Source organism: Pyrgilauda ruficollis, unplaced genomic scaffold (genome assembly GCF_017590135.1).
Source record: "Pyrgilauda ruficollis isolate IOZ18807 unplaced genomic scaffold, ASM1759013v1 scaffold17, whole genome shotgun sequence".
Classification (NCBI taxonomy): domain Eukaryota; kingdom Metazoa; phylum Chordata; class Aves; order Passeriformes; family Passeridae; genus Pyrgilauda; species Pyrgilauda ruficollis.
Genome location: NW_024515875.1, coordinates 9496537 through 9515377, shown reverse-complemented (window position 1 = coordinate 9515377; position 18841 = coordinate 9496537). Strand labels below are relative to the sequence as shown.

At 42.6% G+C, this 18841-nt stretch overlaps 1 protein-coding gene across 3 annotated transcripts in view; it reads right to left on the bottom strand.

Moving 5' to 3' along the window:
- Positions 1-18841, bottom strand: part of STXBP5L (syntaxin binding protein 5L) — a 181411-nt gene that overhangs the window by 1293 nt on the left and 161277 nt on the right. For 2 of the 3 annotated variants that reach the window (XM_041463822.1, XM_041463823.1), the window contains 6 exons: positions 17220-17390; positions 5045-5284; positions 3787-4147; positions 2673-2838; positions 759-870; positions 160-380 (listed from right to left, as the gene is read on the bottom strand). In XM_041463822.1, coding sequence (XP_041319756.1) covers positions 160-380; positions 759-870; positions 2673-2838; positions 3787-4147; positions 5045-5284; positions 17220-17390 — 1271 coding nt within the window. The remainder of the gene's footprint in view (positions 1-159; positions 381-758; positions 871-2672; positions 2839-3786; positions 4148-5044; positions 5285-17219; positions 17391-18841) is intronic. The other variant, XM_041463824.1, reaches the window with a different exon arrangement.

Sequence of the window (18841 nt, the reverse complement as noted above, 5' to 3'; positions counted from 1 at the left end):
GGAGCAGGAACAATGCCGTGCCAGCTGACATGAGCACGCCTCCAACACCAGGACTGGGTGAAGGGAGAGAAGGGCACTTGGCTTTCCCAAAGGGAAGCACAGGCTGGGTGGCAGGGCTGGCAGTTCCCAGTTGCAGGGTGTGGGTGCCAGGGCTCCTACCTCGTGTGCATGTTTGGAGAACGCCTCTGCGCTGGCCATCATGCTGGCAGTCCTTTCATCCAGCTCGCCCAGCTTCTGTCCCCTCTCGTCCAGGGCAATGCGCGCGCGAGTCAGGTCCCCAATGACCCCGCCCGCCGCTCCTCTCACGCCTTCAATCCCGCCGGATCCAGGGATGTGCTGGGCGAGGCTGCGCGAGGCTTTTCCTGCTGTGGCCTCGCCAACTGCAAAGGAGAAATGGACAGACAGAGAGACAGGGATGAGCTCCTGGCCTGGCTCTGTCAGTGCTCCCCAGTCCTGAGCTGCCTCCTGGCAGCAGTGACATCACCCGAGGGGCAGGTGGCACATCTGGAAGGCTTTGCTCTGCCGCCACCACATCTGCAGTGCAGGCATGTGCCCCCCACTCAGCTGATCAAAAGCAGCTGCCAAGGTGAAGGAGTTAAGGAATGGCAGATAAGGACCCTCCCCTTTCTCCACTAGGTCAGCTTTCTCTTCTCATCAATCACCTAAGTCTTGTGTACTGCTCCATGCCTAGATGACGAGGGCAGGGGATCTCAAGAATGAATTTCTGCCCAAAAAACCCCCAGCAGTAAATTACTCACAAAGCTCCTCCCTGTCAAAAGCTTGTCCACTTCCTCCAAAAAGTCCTTTGAGGAAGCCTCTGTTTTGGGCTTCTGGTGTTTCCACAGGAGTAAACAAATCCCCAAGCATGTCCTAGTAAAACCAGAAAAAAGTCCATGTGAAAGGTTAGTGAGATGAAGGTGGTTCTAGGTGTTTTCTTGATTTTCATTAACAAGACACATGCACTGGACCTAATCAACTAGTTTTAAAAGAGTCTGCTGTGAGAACAGTATGGTGCAGGCAATATTTGTGTATTCTGACAAACGCTTGGGCTAACTGGACTCACTCATGCTTTCAAAGGGACTTGGTTTGTCACTGCTCAGTCCCATGTTTGTTACCAGAGGAAAAAAAAACCCTGCAGCTAATACAGAATGAAAATACCAGTGATAAGGTCACATTTTGCTTAGAAACAGCAGAGGTGACACTCTAATTGAATAAACAATTTGTTGTGTATTATGTATTTTGCTTTAGTGATTGCCCAGCCAGGCTGGGCAGTCACTCTGCTTTCTTTTTATAGCACACCTGAGTTCAACGCTTGCCAGCAATTCAGAGTTTGGTGGTTTGTCTTTTAGTTGATTTTTTTCTTTTTAAACAAAATTCATTACCTTCCTACAACCTTCCCCCACCCCATTAGTGCACCATCAGCATTGCTAAATAAGCACATCTGCTGAAGGCGCTGCTCTGGTGCCACATCTTGGAGCAGTCACTCCCAACAAATGTCAGGCTCAGATTTATTTGCAGAAGTATTAGGAAAAGCAGGCTCTCTGGAAAAAAAAACTGATGGGAAAAGTGTGCAGTCCCATTAGTGTTTGAAACCAGGGGGCTGTGTGTACTGAGAACAGTTTCTGCCCTGTTGCTCAGCTCTGTGTTTGCTCAGGCAAGCCTCAGCAGGCAGATCCAGCTGCTGTGCTGCACACAGCGCTCGCTCCTGGGGGCTGAGTGCGAGGACAGCGCTGTGACTCACAGCCACTGCTCCTCTGCACAGTCACCTGCTCTGGGGAGAAAAATTACTGCAGCCCTTGGAGCCTAAGTGGAGCTCTCATGCAGCCCAGCTTTGTTTTCCAGGTAGCAGGTGATACTGGGTCATCTGCTTTCTGTACACACAAAATGACCATGCAAACCTTTTTTTGCCTAAAAGCCAAGATAAAAGCAGCCATAGTCCAGCAGTACAGAGAAGCAAGGGCTGTGTTTCCCTTTGCTTGGTAGTTGCATAGTGCTGTTAAGGCTGGTAAAAAAAAATAAAATAGCATGTAACAGCCTCTTGCTGTAGGTCCATAATCTAAGATGCATCGGTCAAACCTTTAGATTATTTTAAAATTGGCTCCTTGCAAAATAATCTTTCTGGTGCACAAAAGCTGGTGTGCAATGTTCACTCCTCAAAGTGCCTTTTCAGACTTGAGACAGACAGTGCTGTGATGTGAGTTGAGCAGCTCAGCACATGTTATTCCCTAGGGCATAATGAGTGCTGGCAGGACCATTTCTTTTATACTTCCATTCTGGTTCACTGCTAATTATATAACCCAGAACTTATTCCCCCTCTTTTTTTTTTTTCCTTTTATTAGTCATGTTTCTCCCTGTAACCTCTCCCAATTCCTTCTTTCAGTAAATGACATTTTTATTTGCATTTTCATTGTGAAATAACCAAACCACACCAGCCCATCTCTAACACTGTAAAGACTTTTTGCACAGGTGCAGGTGAGAGTACATGAAAAAGCCCGAGGAACAACAGAGCTGCTGACCTCTCTGCTGCTTTGGCATCATTCAGCCAGGGCAAGTGGAGAGGAGCAGATCTGTCCTGCCCCTGCAGCACTGTCCTTATCAGGGCCAGTTTTCCCTGCTGAGCGAGGCCACGGTCCCTCCCACACACAGGCACCAGGGTGAGGTGTGAGCCCTACCTGCAGGTTGTCACACATCTCCTGGCTGTAGGTCAGGCGCTGGATCTCTGTGGGAGAGCTCAGGTACAAAGCCTGCCCTTCGTTAGTGAAACAAAAGGTCCGTGCTATCCTCATGTCTGTGACAGGCAAATAGTTGATGTCCAGCAGCGGGCGAAGGCTGGGCAAGCTGAGGAGAAGCAGATTCCCAGGTTAGTCACCAGCTGCCACACATGGTACACCTGCTCTGTGCCTGCATGTTAAACCAGCACTTCACTTTATGCTCTTCATAACTGCAACAGTTAAAGTACAGCTCTAAGCTGAAAAATTCTGCCATAAAAATGCTGCATTCCCATCATATTTTGTTTGCTTGCATGGAGGAGTTTCAGCTGCCTTGCCTCCAGCTGAAACTCTAAGGCTTCTGCTTCTGTCTGGATATGGGATGTGCATGTGGCACGGTATGGCTTGTGCCACATGGTCGTTTGCAGGGCAAGGCCTGCAGGGACGTCTGTAGGAAAGGGCCTGGCAGTGCCCTGCTTCCACCCTTGGACAAAGGCTCCAGAATCACCTTTGCTGTCCTCCAGCTCCCTGGGGTTTGCTGTTCTGGACAGCACTTTCCCAAATTTAAATGGCCTGGCCAGGGAAATAGGGAGCAGCAAAGTGAAGGCACAACTACAGGGTTACTGCACAGTCAGCTCCTGGAGGGAGAGGACAAGGAAGGGAAACAAGTGCTCTGAAGAGAGAAGCTTCAGAAGTGCCAAGAGTGGGACTTCACAAAGGATACACAGAACCCTTTATATGGCTGTTTTATACTTCTCTATACCTGACCCACCATAACTGAGCAAAATTATCAGGGCTTTCTTTTATCATAGTTAAAAATCACCAGCCATCCACTGTCACAGGTAGGGGATTACTAGAAAACACCAGGAGCTTGCTGTACCGTGCACCTGCCTGCCTTAACTCCCCACATGGAGACAGCCCAAGGATCAGGTATGGCTGCATCAAGGCAGGGAATTAAACACACCCACCAGGGAGTTAATGCAGAGCATCAGGTACTCTGGAGCAAACACAAGTGGAATATGACAGCACTGTGCCACCTCTTTGCTTAGTTTTGCCACAAAATTAGTTAGATAAGTACCTCAGTGTCATGATGTGCCCATTGGCACAAAAGCACGCCAGACAGACGCTGTTACAGAGGGTGACCACATCTGCTCGCAATAAAAAGGACGTTTCGGTGATGTTGTGGACATAAAGACATGTTTGGGAAGGCAATGAGAAGACTTTGGCTTGTTTTTCTGAACAAATGACTGCAAATTGATGATCACCCATATCCTGGGAGGAGGAAGGGGAATGCATGACAAGTTTCCTTTTCCTTGTTTTGTCACCGTCATCAGCACTGTGTGGATCCCTCCAGACTTCATAGGGCTGGTGTGTCAATGTCCCCATGCAGTCCAAGCACGCGAAGGTCAGCACGGCTCCCTTCAGTGTCAGGACGGTGCCTGCAGAACAGAATTCCCTCTCACTGCCACTGGCACCACAAGCAGACTGCTTGTCAGCACCGCACAGCTGACACCCAGCTTTTGTAAACACAGCACGCACATTAATCCAGCCAAGGTGACAAGGCGTGCTTGCTCAGTTCTTTCTGACCACACGAGAAGGTGAACAAACAGCCTGCCAGCACTGGAAAGGTCTCAGGCAGCTGATATCTATAATGATGGATGTAATACATGCTGTTAAAGATGGCCTGTTGTTTATCTCTACACTATACTAGCAGAATATTTATTCCCCAGCAGTGAAATTGCTCCAAGTCTGGTGACCTTCCAGCATTGTTTTTCTAAACAAACTGGGGTGGGAAACCTCTGCTTCTCTGCATTCTCCATTCTGTGTCCATTTTTAAAGCACATGCTGCCTCTCCTCAGACCTGACCTCTCAGCCCTCTGTTCTCTCTGCTACACCATCTGTCACTCACTCAGCCAAGGATCTCTCCTGGTACAGCAACCTGCCAACATTTTTGTTTCCTTTCCTGAACTCCCTTCTGCTTCTCTGCAGCTTTCTGATACTGAGACAGCCAAACTGCTTGCAGAATCCCAGACAGGACTGTAAACAGGACTGTAATTTCACAATATGAAGGAGCTCTGGTAATTTCCTGGTCGTCACAAGAAATATGTAACTTTGCCTGTTACACAAGGCAGTCTTTGGAACTAACACAACCTAAGCATCTCAGTCCGTGAAGCTGTTGATCCCTCATGAGCATCTTTACCTGTGTGCCCTCCACTCAGTGAGTGACCACTGCTTGATTTTTTGAGACACTTCTGCCCAAAAGGCCATACAAAATCATGCAGTCATTGCCCCATTGTACCAAGACAGATAAAAAGCAGGAAAGGAGCTGCACTCACCACTTGGTGACACCGTGACTGGCTCTGACTGCCGTGAGTCGTCACTAGCAGGCAGATTAAGGGACAGGATTATGACCATCCCGAGGCCCGTTCCGACCCAGAGGCAGGAGGAAACAGCAGAGTCGTTCTTTCGGGCAAAGGACTCCATGAAGTACAGAGCTGTGATTGCCTCCTTTGAGTCCCTGTCGATACTGGACACGCTGGAGCTTCGGGAACGGCTGAAGGAGTTTTCCCTATTTTCTGCACAAATAGATACAAGCAAACAGACATAAATTAGTGCTCCAGGAGCCTGCAGCAAATACAAACTCCCTGCAGAGTACAGAAAATAAAGTTTTCTTAACCTGAGCAAACATTCTGACCCTAGCATGATACCAGCTTGCTGCCAGTGTACAAATAAGTGTGGAAAATGCTGTCAGACATCATCAGTTAGATCTGCATTAGAAATAGCTGCCTATTATGGAGATTAGCATGGACTAATTAGAATTTACAACAGCCTTAGCTCAAAGGACTTGTTCTAAATAGCACAAAATAATTTCATACCCATATGTTACCAATGCATTTAGAATTAATCCATGTGTCTCATTGCTGCAGGACATGAAGGGAGATGCCATTACCAGTGTAATGTGTCCCCTGCTCTGCTCTTGTTGTCATCACTAGGACATTCTAGCACTGCGTTCACAGCCATCATTTATTGTGAAGGTATTAATAACTTCTCCCTAGGGAAAAGACATCCATTGCTGAACTGAACCCAGTCTCCAAAACGTCTCAGGGTATGCATCCACTCTGGCTTCCCAGGGAGTGAAGTGAGAAACCTGCTCTGTGCCCTTGGCAACAACTGCAGAGTGAGCTGGCACTGCCTGAGCTTTAGCAGGCAGCATCAAGAGCCAGCTGGAGACAGAGCTGTGCTCTCCCCACTGCAAGTGCCCAGGTACAGAGACTCTTTCTGAGCTTTCCAGAGAGAGGTAACGATGAAAAGGCTGAGGAGCTCTGCTTTGCTTTGTCTAGTGCCAGGCAGGAAGCACGAAGCTGTGTGAGGGAGCTCCTGGCATTAGCAGGAACATCAGAGGCTATAAAGTACAGAGGGCTAAAAAGTTCCTGAAGAGTCAAGGAGCCAGAGGAAGATGGGAGTAGGGCTGGCTGCTGCACAGTCCTTGCAAAACAACTTATGCCAGTGCTGCTGTTTACCAACCTGTAGTTAAACATTGGATCAGATCACTGGAAACCCCACAAGCTCTTTTGCAACAATAAGAACTGGAGGTGAAGAAATAGTTGAAGGTACTGGATCTGAGATAAAGGTCTTGCTCCTGAACCTGTCATTATGAAGCAGATCTGTATCTGCTACAAAATTGTCCTTTATATAGCTCAGAAAAGTCACCTCTTCAGAGCCAACAGAAGTGTCTAAAAAGAAGAATAGTTTCTGCTATGGTTCAAGAATAAAATTAGAAAATTACTTTCTCACGTACTCCAGCTTAAAACTGAGCTAATCCCCACACTGTATACATGGTTCCTGTGCCCCACCAGAGCAGCAGCTTTGCCAGTGAATCTCCTCCTCAGACAACAAACTGCAGCATTGTGTTCCCCTGCCCAGATGCCTCAGTGTAAAGTTATCCCTACACTGCAGCTCCCTGGGGAAGACTGGAGAGAACAGAGCAAAGCACTGCTGGAAACACGCCAAGTGTTTCTGCGTGTGCTTCTGCCTCAAGTGCTGGCACACAGGTTTGGGGCAGATTCTCCTGCTACTCTTTTCACACTTGGGCCACCTTCTGTCCTTTGAGGCCATTTGTAGCATGTCAAAGAGGAGTTTTACAGGACAGCTGTTCCTGGCACTTCACTTCCACTCTCATGGAAGAGAAGCTTATGTCTGCTTGAACTTCCAAGCACTGCCCTCACCCCATTTCCATGTTCATGCAGGCACTGTTGTAGCTCTCTAGTTGTGTCTCAGCACTGCTCCATGTAGCTGCATAAACTGGGATTGTTGGCTCATCTACAGACACAGCTGCTAATACCTTGAGAACCAGTGTCTCCCATAACCCCAAGAACTCTGTACTCCTCCTGCAGGGAACGAGTTGGCCCAGCTCCTTCCTGAGCACTGACAGCTGCCAGGTAGAGAAAGGAAGACAGTAATTTCAAGGCAGAAATCATCATGGCTATATATATATATATCATGTCTATATATATATATATATATATATATATATATATGTTTTCTCCCAAAGGGTACCTAATCTTTAATAAAAATGCTATTAGGTAATTAATCTTCTCTTTAACAGGTGTATTAATATCACAGTCACATAAAATTCAAAAACGGTGGTGCTCAAGCTAAGAAAGATGTTGAAAGGACAAATGCAGTTAGTGTAGGCGACATACACATTACTTTAAATATATGATGTGCCATTTGCATGTGTCATCAAGCTTTCTCCCTCCCTAAATTAACAAGAAATGTTCCTCACTCCTGTGCAGTACAGTTAACTAATACATCTCTGCAAAACTGACACTAACAGATATAATCTTTAGGACACTTTTGGGAACATACTGTGCCATTTTCTATTAAATACACTACTCAAACTGAAATTCTAAAGATCAGCAAGACATATGCCAAAATTTGATGTCATTAAACATATCTGAACAGCAAAGTCTGCAACTGCTATGTGACTTTATTGGCTGGCTCTAAAGCAAGGTAGAAATCTCTAGTCTTTTTAGATTTCAGGATAAAATTTACTTACGTCTTGTTCCCTCTTTTCTCAAAGAGTTTCTACCCCAAATTCTTCATTTAGAAAGCATGCAATTGTATCTTGAAGAAATACAGAAGCACTTTCCTTGGGAAGTTTTAAAAATTTGCCAAATTATTTGCTAGTATGCTTTCTATACCTTAAAATGACATCCCGTCTTTTCAAAGCTGACTTACTGGTCTGTAGCAATCCTTAACCCAACCACCATATTCCAGGTTTTCTGTTCTATTTCCCTTTTTTGCTCTGCATGATGGGTGTAGTCAGAATGTCAGCTACATCTTTCTGCAGGAGTCTGAGCTAGGACCACTCTTTTGTCAAAGCTGATTTGGATTCTGTGCTTCAGTGAGGGGACAGGACATTCACCTGTGAAAAGCTCCTCAGAAGTTTCTGTCTTCTCCTCCTCTGGAGAAAATCCTGCTACATGGCCCTGTCTCATAAATATGCTTCTATCTCTAGATTTTTTCCTGCTTTGAGGAAGCCCAGTATTCCCTTTTCTCTGAGAGGCACATATCCAACTCCCAGGATCCATTAGGTCCCACACAGCCCCTCAGACCACCACATCTTTTCTCCTCGTCCTCTTGCACACCCAGATTTCTTGGCTTTTCTTTTCTCCTGTATAGGTCTCCAGGCTGTTCCTGCAGCTGGCAGCAGAGAGCACCATCAGAGGGACCCAGTGGCCCCTGAGTGCTAAGCAGTGACTGCAATTTGGGAGATGCTGCTGTTGGAAGATGAACAGCTCTGAGCTAGAGCATTACTACCTGCAGTCAGTGCATTTCAAAAAGCTGCCTTCCATGGGTCAAGGCCATGCAGAATAAACACCACTGCTGTCCTAAGAGTAGCCCTGCTTGCTTCAAAATGTGTTAATTCAGCCCCATCCTGTGCACGGTTTGGGTTAATGAGGTGCAGATGGAAACTCAGGAACCAACTTTGTGACACTGGACTGGGTCTTAAATTTGGGTGATGAGCCAGCAGCATACAAACAGAAGCTTTCTGACTTAAAAGCAACCAGAACCTCTCTATGTTGCTTCCCACCTCATGGAAAAACGCACAGGACACTTCCATGCACAGGCAGGTTAAAAAGGAAGCTGGTGCTTTCGAGTCCTCTGTCCATCCTCTGTGCAGTGCAGTGCCGCTCGTCGTGTGAGGATGTCCTGATTCCATGGAAGTGCTGGAGCACTGGGAATGCCACCCACTGCCACAAAGGCACATGCATTTTGAAAGGACAGGAATGACTGAGCCAAACATCATCACAACATTTATAAAAAGCAGCCCTGAGCAGTTGTCTCAGCCTCTTCCTTGCCTGACAGAGTGTCCTGCTGCAGTGCACTGGTGCCTGGAGGAACATTTAATTTAGGGCTTGGGGGTTTTCTGAGAATTTAAAAGATTGTTTGAGTAAGTGATTCCATGTGTTTCAATTGACACCTGTACAGAGCAAAGATTGCAGAGGTTTGGGTTTTTATCTTTTAACTTCCTTTTGCTTAGCAGAAATAAAACCAGAATTTCCTCACTTTCCCATGGAATTAAAAAAACTCCACATGTATGTTGTGCTCAGGGGAATGTTCTGACTTGGCTATTCTCAGCTGCAGCAAAAGCTTTGTTAAGGGGAACACATCTTCACATATCCTATCCTCCAGGAAACTGTTACTGGGATTTTTATAAAACAGTGGAATTAGGAATATCAAAGTGATTTTCTTTATGTAGTTAGGAATCAGAAAATAGAAGTATCACTTGTTAAGAGGAATGAAAAAAACCCAACCTACCAGTAACAAAGATCAACATTTTCATAGCAAATATTTGCATTTATTACTGAAGAGTTCTTCAATTGATTGTCAGTGTCTTGGATGCTATTTATAGGTTCTTTCCTGGTTATAAAGTAATGAGTCATTGATCTGTTTATGAAATATATACAAAAGTTGGCCTTTTTGACATGGAAATCAATATAATCAGGAAAAAAAAAAAAAAGTGGAATAGTTTATGTTCTCCTCACTTGGAGAACTCTAAAAGTTTTAATCCCAAACACCAAACCTAACAGAGGCCAATGGAACTATTTAAAACATTTGCCAGTTTAAGACCATCATCTTACATTTTAAGACAAATCTGTCACTTTCAAAATTACGTAGTCAGGAAAGCATTCAAAGCTCTGAATGTCAAGAGGAATATATGGTAAAGGAATTATACTTACAGCATGAATTTGTGCACAGTGGCATCACAGAGACACAGAGACCAAACCTGGTGCTGATGGCCATGCTTCAGCAAGACCGAGGTGAAAGGGGCAGGATGTAACACACATTAAGGAACACTGCACGTTTGCTTGGCTGTAAAACCAACATTTTAACAGCACCACTCTAAAGCTGCATTCCACATAACACAACTCACTAGAAAGCAGCAGAAGTTGTCCTAAGCACAAATAATGTGCTAATAATCTGGAATTTTACTGCAAATGATTTCCTACCAGATCAACTTATATAAGTTACCCCAAAACTATGCTGTGGACATGCAGCTTGCACAGCTTTCCAACCACTGGAATGGCTGTGGCTGTGCTCTCATGGAGCTCACAGCTGTGGGATGCTTGACCCTCCCTGGAGAAAGTTCTGAAATATATTGCCCTGAAGTTGCTACAATTAAGGCAGTGTAACCTGCAAGGTTTCATGGAATTCCCACCAACACAATGGAATAGATGGCAAATAAAGGCTTGAAAGAGAAAATAGATTCAAGAGAGTAGACCTGGATCTTTGGTATTTCCAGAATATAGTAAACTTGAGGCTTAAGTTTTAGTTCAGCAATGTTTAAAAATAGAAAGGTACTGTCAGGGCAGAATTATTCTTTATGTTGAAAAAGTTGAAATAATTTCTACGAAAATGCAAAAGATCTTTGCAGTAAGAAACTATCAAACTTCCATATTTAATTGTATGAATCACTTCCCTTGACTTACACAAGAAAATTGTCTTTAACATCACTAAAAGCTCAGTTTGGACTTAGTGGATGAGCTTGGACATGTGTTCTTTCATCAAAGATATCACAATTCTCTAGAACTGAAACTCCAACCTGAACTATCCATTCTGCTGAAATATCTTTTATAACACTGATGCTTCAGGAAAGAATAACTTGTATACCTTTTATGCATGGAAGGGTATACCAAGGGTAAGGTGGAGACAAAAGGCAGCATGGAAGATGATGAAGCCATGGCATGGCAGTATCCCAGCCTCCACACCTTTCTCACCTGGGCCACCCATGGTGCTGCAGACCTCAGCCTCATCCCCAGGCTGTCATTGGGGTGAAAGTTCAGAGGTCCAAAAAACCCTGAACCTCCAGGGGCACTGGAAGTGGAAGAAGCAGGCCAAGGGAAGTGACCATGGATACAGCAAAACACTTTGATCTGAAGTGATGGCTAGCAAGGAAAAAAAGCTAAATTTGAGTACTTAGGGCACAACTCACCCTCAAATTCAATGTGCCTAGCATACAGTGTGAAATTAGCTTCACCTGGAACCAATCAGGTATTTAAATTAAAACTGACTAAACTGACTAGACATTCAGTGACTGTAAGAACAACATTTTCATTGAGTTGGTTGTTTTAAAAACAAGGAAAACTTTCAGATTCTCATAAGAAATCAAGTCGATCCTAGTAGAACCTCACAAAAAACATACTCCAAGGAAAGTAAGAAACACACTTTCTAGATCTAGAACAGGTCTTCTCTGCAACATTTTCATCTGCAGAGGTGCACAGACAAGAAATATGGTGACACACAGAAATGTTAGTGGGGACTGTGATTTACCACAGTGTCTCTAAGCTTTTTCCTTTTATACAAGTCTTACCAATTACACTGATGGCAAAGTAACTTCAAACGCTAGCAAAACTGAAATGATTTATAGGAAGAGTCAACACCATCAGCCCCTCCCTGAGAAATTAATTAATTAATTAATTAGTCAAGCTAAGGGCTTTTCCATATGCTATGAAAGTCCAGCTGTGAAAAGCCATGGCACTCAGGGGCCTCGTGAAGCATGGCCCAGGATGGCTGTGCCATGTCCAGGGGATCAGCTAAGCGTCAGTCTGGCTTGGCTGCTTGGGGGATCATTCAGAAATGATCCACTCTGCAACACAGACAGTATTGGCAAAGGGAATGTGCTGGAGAACATGAGCTGTTCTGAAAACCTGCCAGAGAAGCAATAACCTCCTCAGAGAATTAATTTCTGCAGTTAACTACCCTTGTGATCAAAATGAATCCCCAACTGTCTTCCTTAAGTCAGGCTTCTGCCTTAGTAATTTATGTCCTGTCCTTTTCTCAAGAGACACAGCTGACTATTCCCTTCCTCTCTGCAGTACCCAGCCATGCATCTGAATAATTTTGTGCTTTTTTTCCCCAATATTTTTCTAGATCAAGCAACCAGGCCCTTTTTCTGTTTCCTTGGAGGCCTAGGAAGCAGTGCCTTAAAGCTACACCAGCCATCCCCTTGGCCATCATGACCTACCTCACATCCACATGTGGGCTTCAGACCCAAGAGACTCAAGAAGAAGAGCCAGTGATAAAAACAGAAACCTCCCCCTTCTACCCCCAACCTTGCCACATGGGAAGGAAACCTCATGGCCACATTTACTCATCCAGTGCAAAAAAATCCAATGTGTTATGGATCCAGCACTGCTGGAGACAGCTTAACAGCACAGCCATAATTGACAGGAGAAAAATTACATAACTTTTATATAAATTGCACAGCAAACACTGCAATGCTCAGCACAACACCAGGTGAGTCTGCTTCCTCGGGCAGTGGCCTCTTTTCTAAGATAATTATTCAATATCATGTTTCTAGACCCCAACTACAGCACACTGGACTTACTTGGAAGTTTCCATCAGGCTACCTAAAAGGCTTTTTTAAATGATAATTTTCACACATATTTTTGAGGAATAAAAAAGTTTAAATTATATAGTATATACCAAATACTGTGTATTTTCCAAAACTCATTGGACTAAATCATGCAGATGAGAGAACAACTTATCCCTGAATAACTGTAGTCATCCTATGCATATTCAGACACAAAAGAAAAACTTCAGGTATAAAAGTATACTGGATCAGTTAAAATGGAAATTGTGTTGTACTTGTCATAGAATTTTGATAAGGTTATTAAAAATAATAACTACTTGAATGGTTCGTTTTGGCAGCTCACAGTGACACTTCAATTCAAGTGCTCTGTATCAAATTTTAACTAGATATAATCAACAGAGTTAATCCAAAAGCTAAGTGCTGAAACTGAATTATTTTAAAGGAAATCTAAAGCAAATTCCAAGTCTTTCTTTTTAGCATTCCTAGAAAATTACAATGCACAGCAAAACCTTGCTGGATTCTTTGTTCAGAGGCAATTTTGTAACACCAATATGTAAATAGCCTTTGGAACAAGGTGACTAAGCTGGTCTAATTAAAAACTTGGAATAATAGTTTGGAATAAAATAATAGCAAAAAAAGGAAGACAGTTTTCTATCACTGCTGCTGGAAGTAAATGAATTTCCAAACACAACACTTCAAAGGAAAAACTCCACTCTGCCTTTACTTTCTTCCCATGATGTATGATGGAAGCACAGGAGGACATGTGTATGCAGAATTCCCAGATTTCTGTATGGATGCAGACAAGGAGGAAAAAATGGCAGACTCGGGCAGCGCAAGCCAGAGAGAAACATATGGAGAATGAAAAATACCTTCAAAAAGCAGTGTTTGAAAAAACCAAAACAACCAATAACCAAGAAGTATCAAATCTGAAAGGCTTCTCATAACACACCAAAGAGAAATGTGTGCCAGCACGTGGATCTGTGCACACATCCATGCACCCACCAGCTACAAAAGTACAGCCACACAGAGCTCCCTCCCACAGCAATTTTGTTTTCATTCTTTAATGCCACTGTTTCTTTAATTCAGGGGTTTCTTTAATCTAAAATTGTAATTAAAAATTCAAACAAAACACACTTTTTGTTTTCCTGTGCAGAAAAGAAGAAGATGTTTGGGATGTATTCATCTACACTGCGATTCTTGATCAGGTTGGGATGTCTGCAGGTTTAAAAGCTATGTAAGCTTTTAGGTTGAGATGGACTATTTTGGGTCTGTGACACAGTACAGAAGGCAAACCAGTTGAGCCACACATTTTCCCCAGGAAGATAAACAAAAATTTAATCCCTATTTCAGTGTTTCTGTGAAGATCTGCAGAAAAAAAAATTGGGTGCTATCAGAACCCAGAGCTGGAACAGACTGAAACATGAGCGGCACAAATGGCTACAGCCCTCAAAGAAATCCACTAAGCATGGAGACAAAACACATTCCCATTCTACAGAATGTTATAATGGGTCAGAATCCCTGTCAGGATTTTATTGGCTAAGAATAATTTGCATTAATGTGTATTTTTTATCACTGTTTAAGAGCACTATGTTAACTTGATAATAAAAAGATGTAGTTTATACTCTGTGCAAGAAAGCCTTATCAAAGAAATAAAATCACTAAGTCCTGAAATCTCAAAAACTTCTTTTCAAAAGGGACTTGAAGCTCAGCAATGGAATTTCCTGTATTTGTGGGTTTGTTTACAATGCCCATAAATTCTTACATTATCTCAAGAAATAGACTGCTTAATCAAAAGTATATGTGAAAACCAAATTGTTTAGAATCTGATCATGGGATCACAGAGTAGTTTGGGCTGAGAGGAACCTTTAGAGGTCATCTGGTTCCAACCCACCTGCAACAAGCAGTGACAGCTTCCACTAGGTCAGGATGCTCTGAGCCCTGAACAATCTGACCTTGAATGTTTCCAGGGATCACCTCTGTGGGCAACCTGTTCCAGTGTTTCACATAAAAAAAAAAATATTCCTTATAAATAATAATATGCTATTGAGAATTTGCAAGGTTCTAATTTTTTTGCTAAGATTAGATATAGAATACTAAGGAACTACAGATTTTTTTACTACAGCCATGAGAGTGGTGCATTTCTGAAAGCAGAAGATACTGAGACAACATGCAGCATTTCAAAAAGCATAAAAGAGGATGATGAAGAGACTGGGAAAAACAGGTTTAGGCAGTAACAGTAATGATGCACCACTCCTCTGCCACTGCTACTTGGCTTTTGAATTATTGTGCTCTGAATGTGGGAGAAATATCAGCACTGTATGAATCTGAGCAGTTTGCAATATTTCAACCAGCAGACAACAAGACAACTATCCTACCCTTCCCTCCCCCACCCCCTGTTTCCTTCCTATGATTCATCATTGGAAAGACATTCTTCAAAAATGTTTGTCTGTATTAGGAATCCTTCTGCAGAAGTAAAGAGGTGAGAGTCAGCAAAATCTTGACAATCAGCTCACTGGAACAAAGTCAGAAGAATTTATTGTGTGAAAGTTGGTTGAAAATAGACTTGATGAAAATGCTGGAAATGCAGTTCCTATTGTACCAGGAGGTCAGATTTAAGTAAGTAGAGTTTGAAATCCAATGCAAGGGGAGAGGATTCATCTATTATTCTAATATATGTCTTATGATTACTTACCAAAATGTATTATCTTGTTAATCAAATCATATAGAAGAGGTTGTAAAGAACAGGAACTGGAAGCATTATTAGAAAAAAATCTCCAAGTATTATCAGTGCCTTGGAGACAGGCTTAAAAAAGGTAAGAACCATTTACCCACACACAAAGGCGTTTTTTTAACGTCTAAGAAGTCCTTCTGAGGTAGCAAACTAATCAAAATTCTACTCTGGTAGAATAATAAAATCCTACCAAATTCTAACCTGAAATGCTACCTTTCTAGAAAGGATATAAAACATGTATCTTGATTCACCTCATGAGAATATAAAAATAAAGGAAATAATTTCTTGGGAATACATCTATTTTTTGTTGCAGCATATGCTCCTAAGTGGCCAATAAATTCTTAGCAAAGAGGGGAATTTTTTCATTTTATTTTGCAACAGCTCAACCAGAAGGTTTTGGTCAAAACCACTTTCACATTAGAGAGAGAATTCTTATTCTCAGCATATTCTTTCTCAATCCTTTTAACTTCTCTTCTTCCTTTTCCCCCACCCAGACTAAGAATCTTTCAATCATCATACCACCTTCCACCATATTATTTAGTAGAAAACCCTTTAGAAACACATCAAACCACTTGAGTGTGTCTAGAAATTCAAGATACATGAAGAACAGTGGAATGTCAGTCATTCCAGGCAGATCAGGCACCAGAGCTAGAACACAAAAAACTAATACCACTGAAAAATAGTTTAGGCAAGCTGGACAGAAGGCTTTGCTTTCCTGAGAGACTACAGATAACCAGAAAACTATTTTAGTCAACAAACCTGCTAAAAGGTGATTTGTACACAAATCCACACACTAAGGACAAACTGCAACCATGCCCCATCACATTACACGCTGATATAAATGACTCTGGAGATTGTCTGGCTCGCTCTCGCAACAGTCGTTTCACTGACTTTACTGAAAGTTTTAATACTATTTAAGTGATACCTTCAAATAGGAATTTTTAATGTCAATTAATGCAATTTACTTCTCAAGCCTGAAAGAAGTTAGATATCTAAAAGGGATACACTTTTATATTAAGCTTGATAGGTATTATAAATAATGATGAAGGACATAAAGTGAATCTTTCATGACACAGGTATGCAGAAAGCAACATGATGCCATTGAAAGCATCACTGTACTGCTAAATGTTTTGTGTACAAGAGTCAGTGGGACCTTAGGGGGCTGTGAATTCTGCCTGCCAGTGACCCTGACCCTATTTACTTTGGAAGGATGGAAGAAAAAAAGAAGCATAAAAGGATTAAATAATACTGTGGTCTTGGCAGGTACAAGTAGTGCTGATATTGCAGCAATATCAACATACAAGAATTCCAGAAGAGTTTGGTACTACATAGGATGAAGAAAAACACTCAGCAATAGAAACTACTGTGGCAGTGGTATATTTTCCATCAGAAGCTGTTATATGACAGTGTTACTTACCATGTTTGTGTGGCAAATAAAGAGAGCTATATGAAAGGATTATGTCATGTTCATAACCAGTCATTAATGTGGAGGAAAAAATTTGCTATTTTATGTTACCATAAAAATGAAAAAATAAAATCTTCTAGCCCTGTGCCACTAATAACAAAGGTATTTGAAACAATTTGCATTTAAAAATACAAAGGTAGACAATCTGAGTTATATAATTCCCCTTGCTCTGTCTTCATTTACAGGTGTGGAAATCAGGGAGCCCTGGTTCCAGCTGAAACTGTGATGCAGACACCCCTGCAGGTGGGTGGCTCAGGATACAAATGCTCCTCACAAGAAGAGGATCAGGATCACAGCGTTGCCGATTGCCTATCACAGTTTAAAGTGTCAGTCAGCTCAAGGCCGTAACCCAGACAAGAATCCTGCTGAACTTCTTCCCTTTCACACCTGGCGAGAAATTCACAAATACCTGGCGAAACAGTCATTGCCACCCACCTTCCGTGGTGACTGGGAGAGAAATCTCCATGCAGGCTGCAGACTGGGCTTTCCTGAAGGGGGGCCTGCCGGGCCCTCGGCGGTTTGCTCTCGACACATCTGCACTGGAAAGTCGTTTGCCTGAACTGCAGCTCTGGGATGTTGGGCTTGTACAGTGACCATTCACGTGATCTGGAAAGTGAATGCAACAAACGCTAGGTCAAGTGTCAGCTCCCGAGGTTCTGAATGGAGGAGAGAGGTGTGTTCTGACACTCGGGAATGGGTTAAATCAAATCTTCTGTGAATCACTACACATTTGTTTTACCAACCCATCGCATGTATGTGGAAAATAACTCACCACATCTTTAAGGTATAGTTTGGAAAAAACCAAGGGCCACAGAACTGGGTAGGTTGTTCTTAGAGCTGCAGATCCCACAGCATTTTGCTGACCTATGCGCGCAGGCATTTACCAAGGTACTGCAGGTAACACTGGCACCCTGCTGTTGTGTCTCTAAGAGATACCAAGTCAATTGGAATGTTTTCTTTCCTTTTTGCTCTCATAAGAACTGCAACTATCATTTACTAAAGGGTAGAATTCAGAGCTAGACATCTCCCCTGCCTGACTCAAAGCTGCAGGAAACAGGCCACTATTTGAGATAATTACAAAAATAGCCATAATATTGCTAAGTATTTTATTCTTTTTATATCACATAGATTTATTTTACTTCTAAGGAAACAGACTGCTGAACAATTGATTTGTCTGCTACAGCTCTATAGAAATGAGGCCATGGTCAATCAGCACAGCGCATGTTGCTGTCTCATGGGGTGGGAAACAAATCATGCCTGCTTCAAAATCTTACTGCATTCATCTGTTCTTGGTCAACAAGTCTTTAAACCACAACATCCATTGATCAGGGCTTGGATCAGAGTTCAGAACTGGACTGGACCGTAAAATATTCATGTGGTATTTTCCTTCCTCTCATGCCAGGCAAGACAACACAAGGAGAATTACTGAACACAATTTCCCCTTCAGAATATGAAAGGATACACACCCAGGTATAAGTGAATTACTTTTGGTCAGCAAGGTATTTTAAGTAAACAGCAGGTAATAAGCAAAACAAAAGTTCAGGTTCATGCAAGCAGACTGAGGATTTTATCCAAAACTGCAAAAGCTCAACACTATAGGTAGGGACAATCTTGGAGTTTCTGCCTTAATTTTAAACGTTGGGTTATTTATATCTGAGAATTATCTTAGTCTTCAAGAGTCTGCATTTAAGTATCATATTCAGTCAACTCTCTTTGATTTGTATTGTATCCAAGGAAAAGATGAATGTTCATATACCAAGATAAATTTATTTCTTGGTTACCATGCCACGTTAGCACCAGTGTACATTATGAAAAGTTATTTCTATATTCACTCAAAATTCTGGTCCTATACTGAATACAGCGTACAGTGTGGTACATGTAGCCTTTGAATGTGCAAGTCATGTCCTTTCCATGTGAAAAAAGTTCACTCTTAATGAACAAAAGTGGAAAAAAAAAGTTCAGAATTATAGATTACAAAGCAATTTACTATCTGTACTGCGTAACAAAATAGCTCTGTAGGAGACACAACTTCCATGATTCTTGTCATTTTTCCTTAA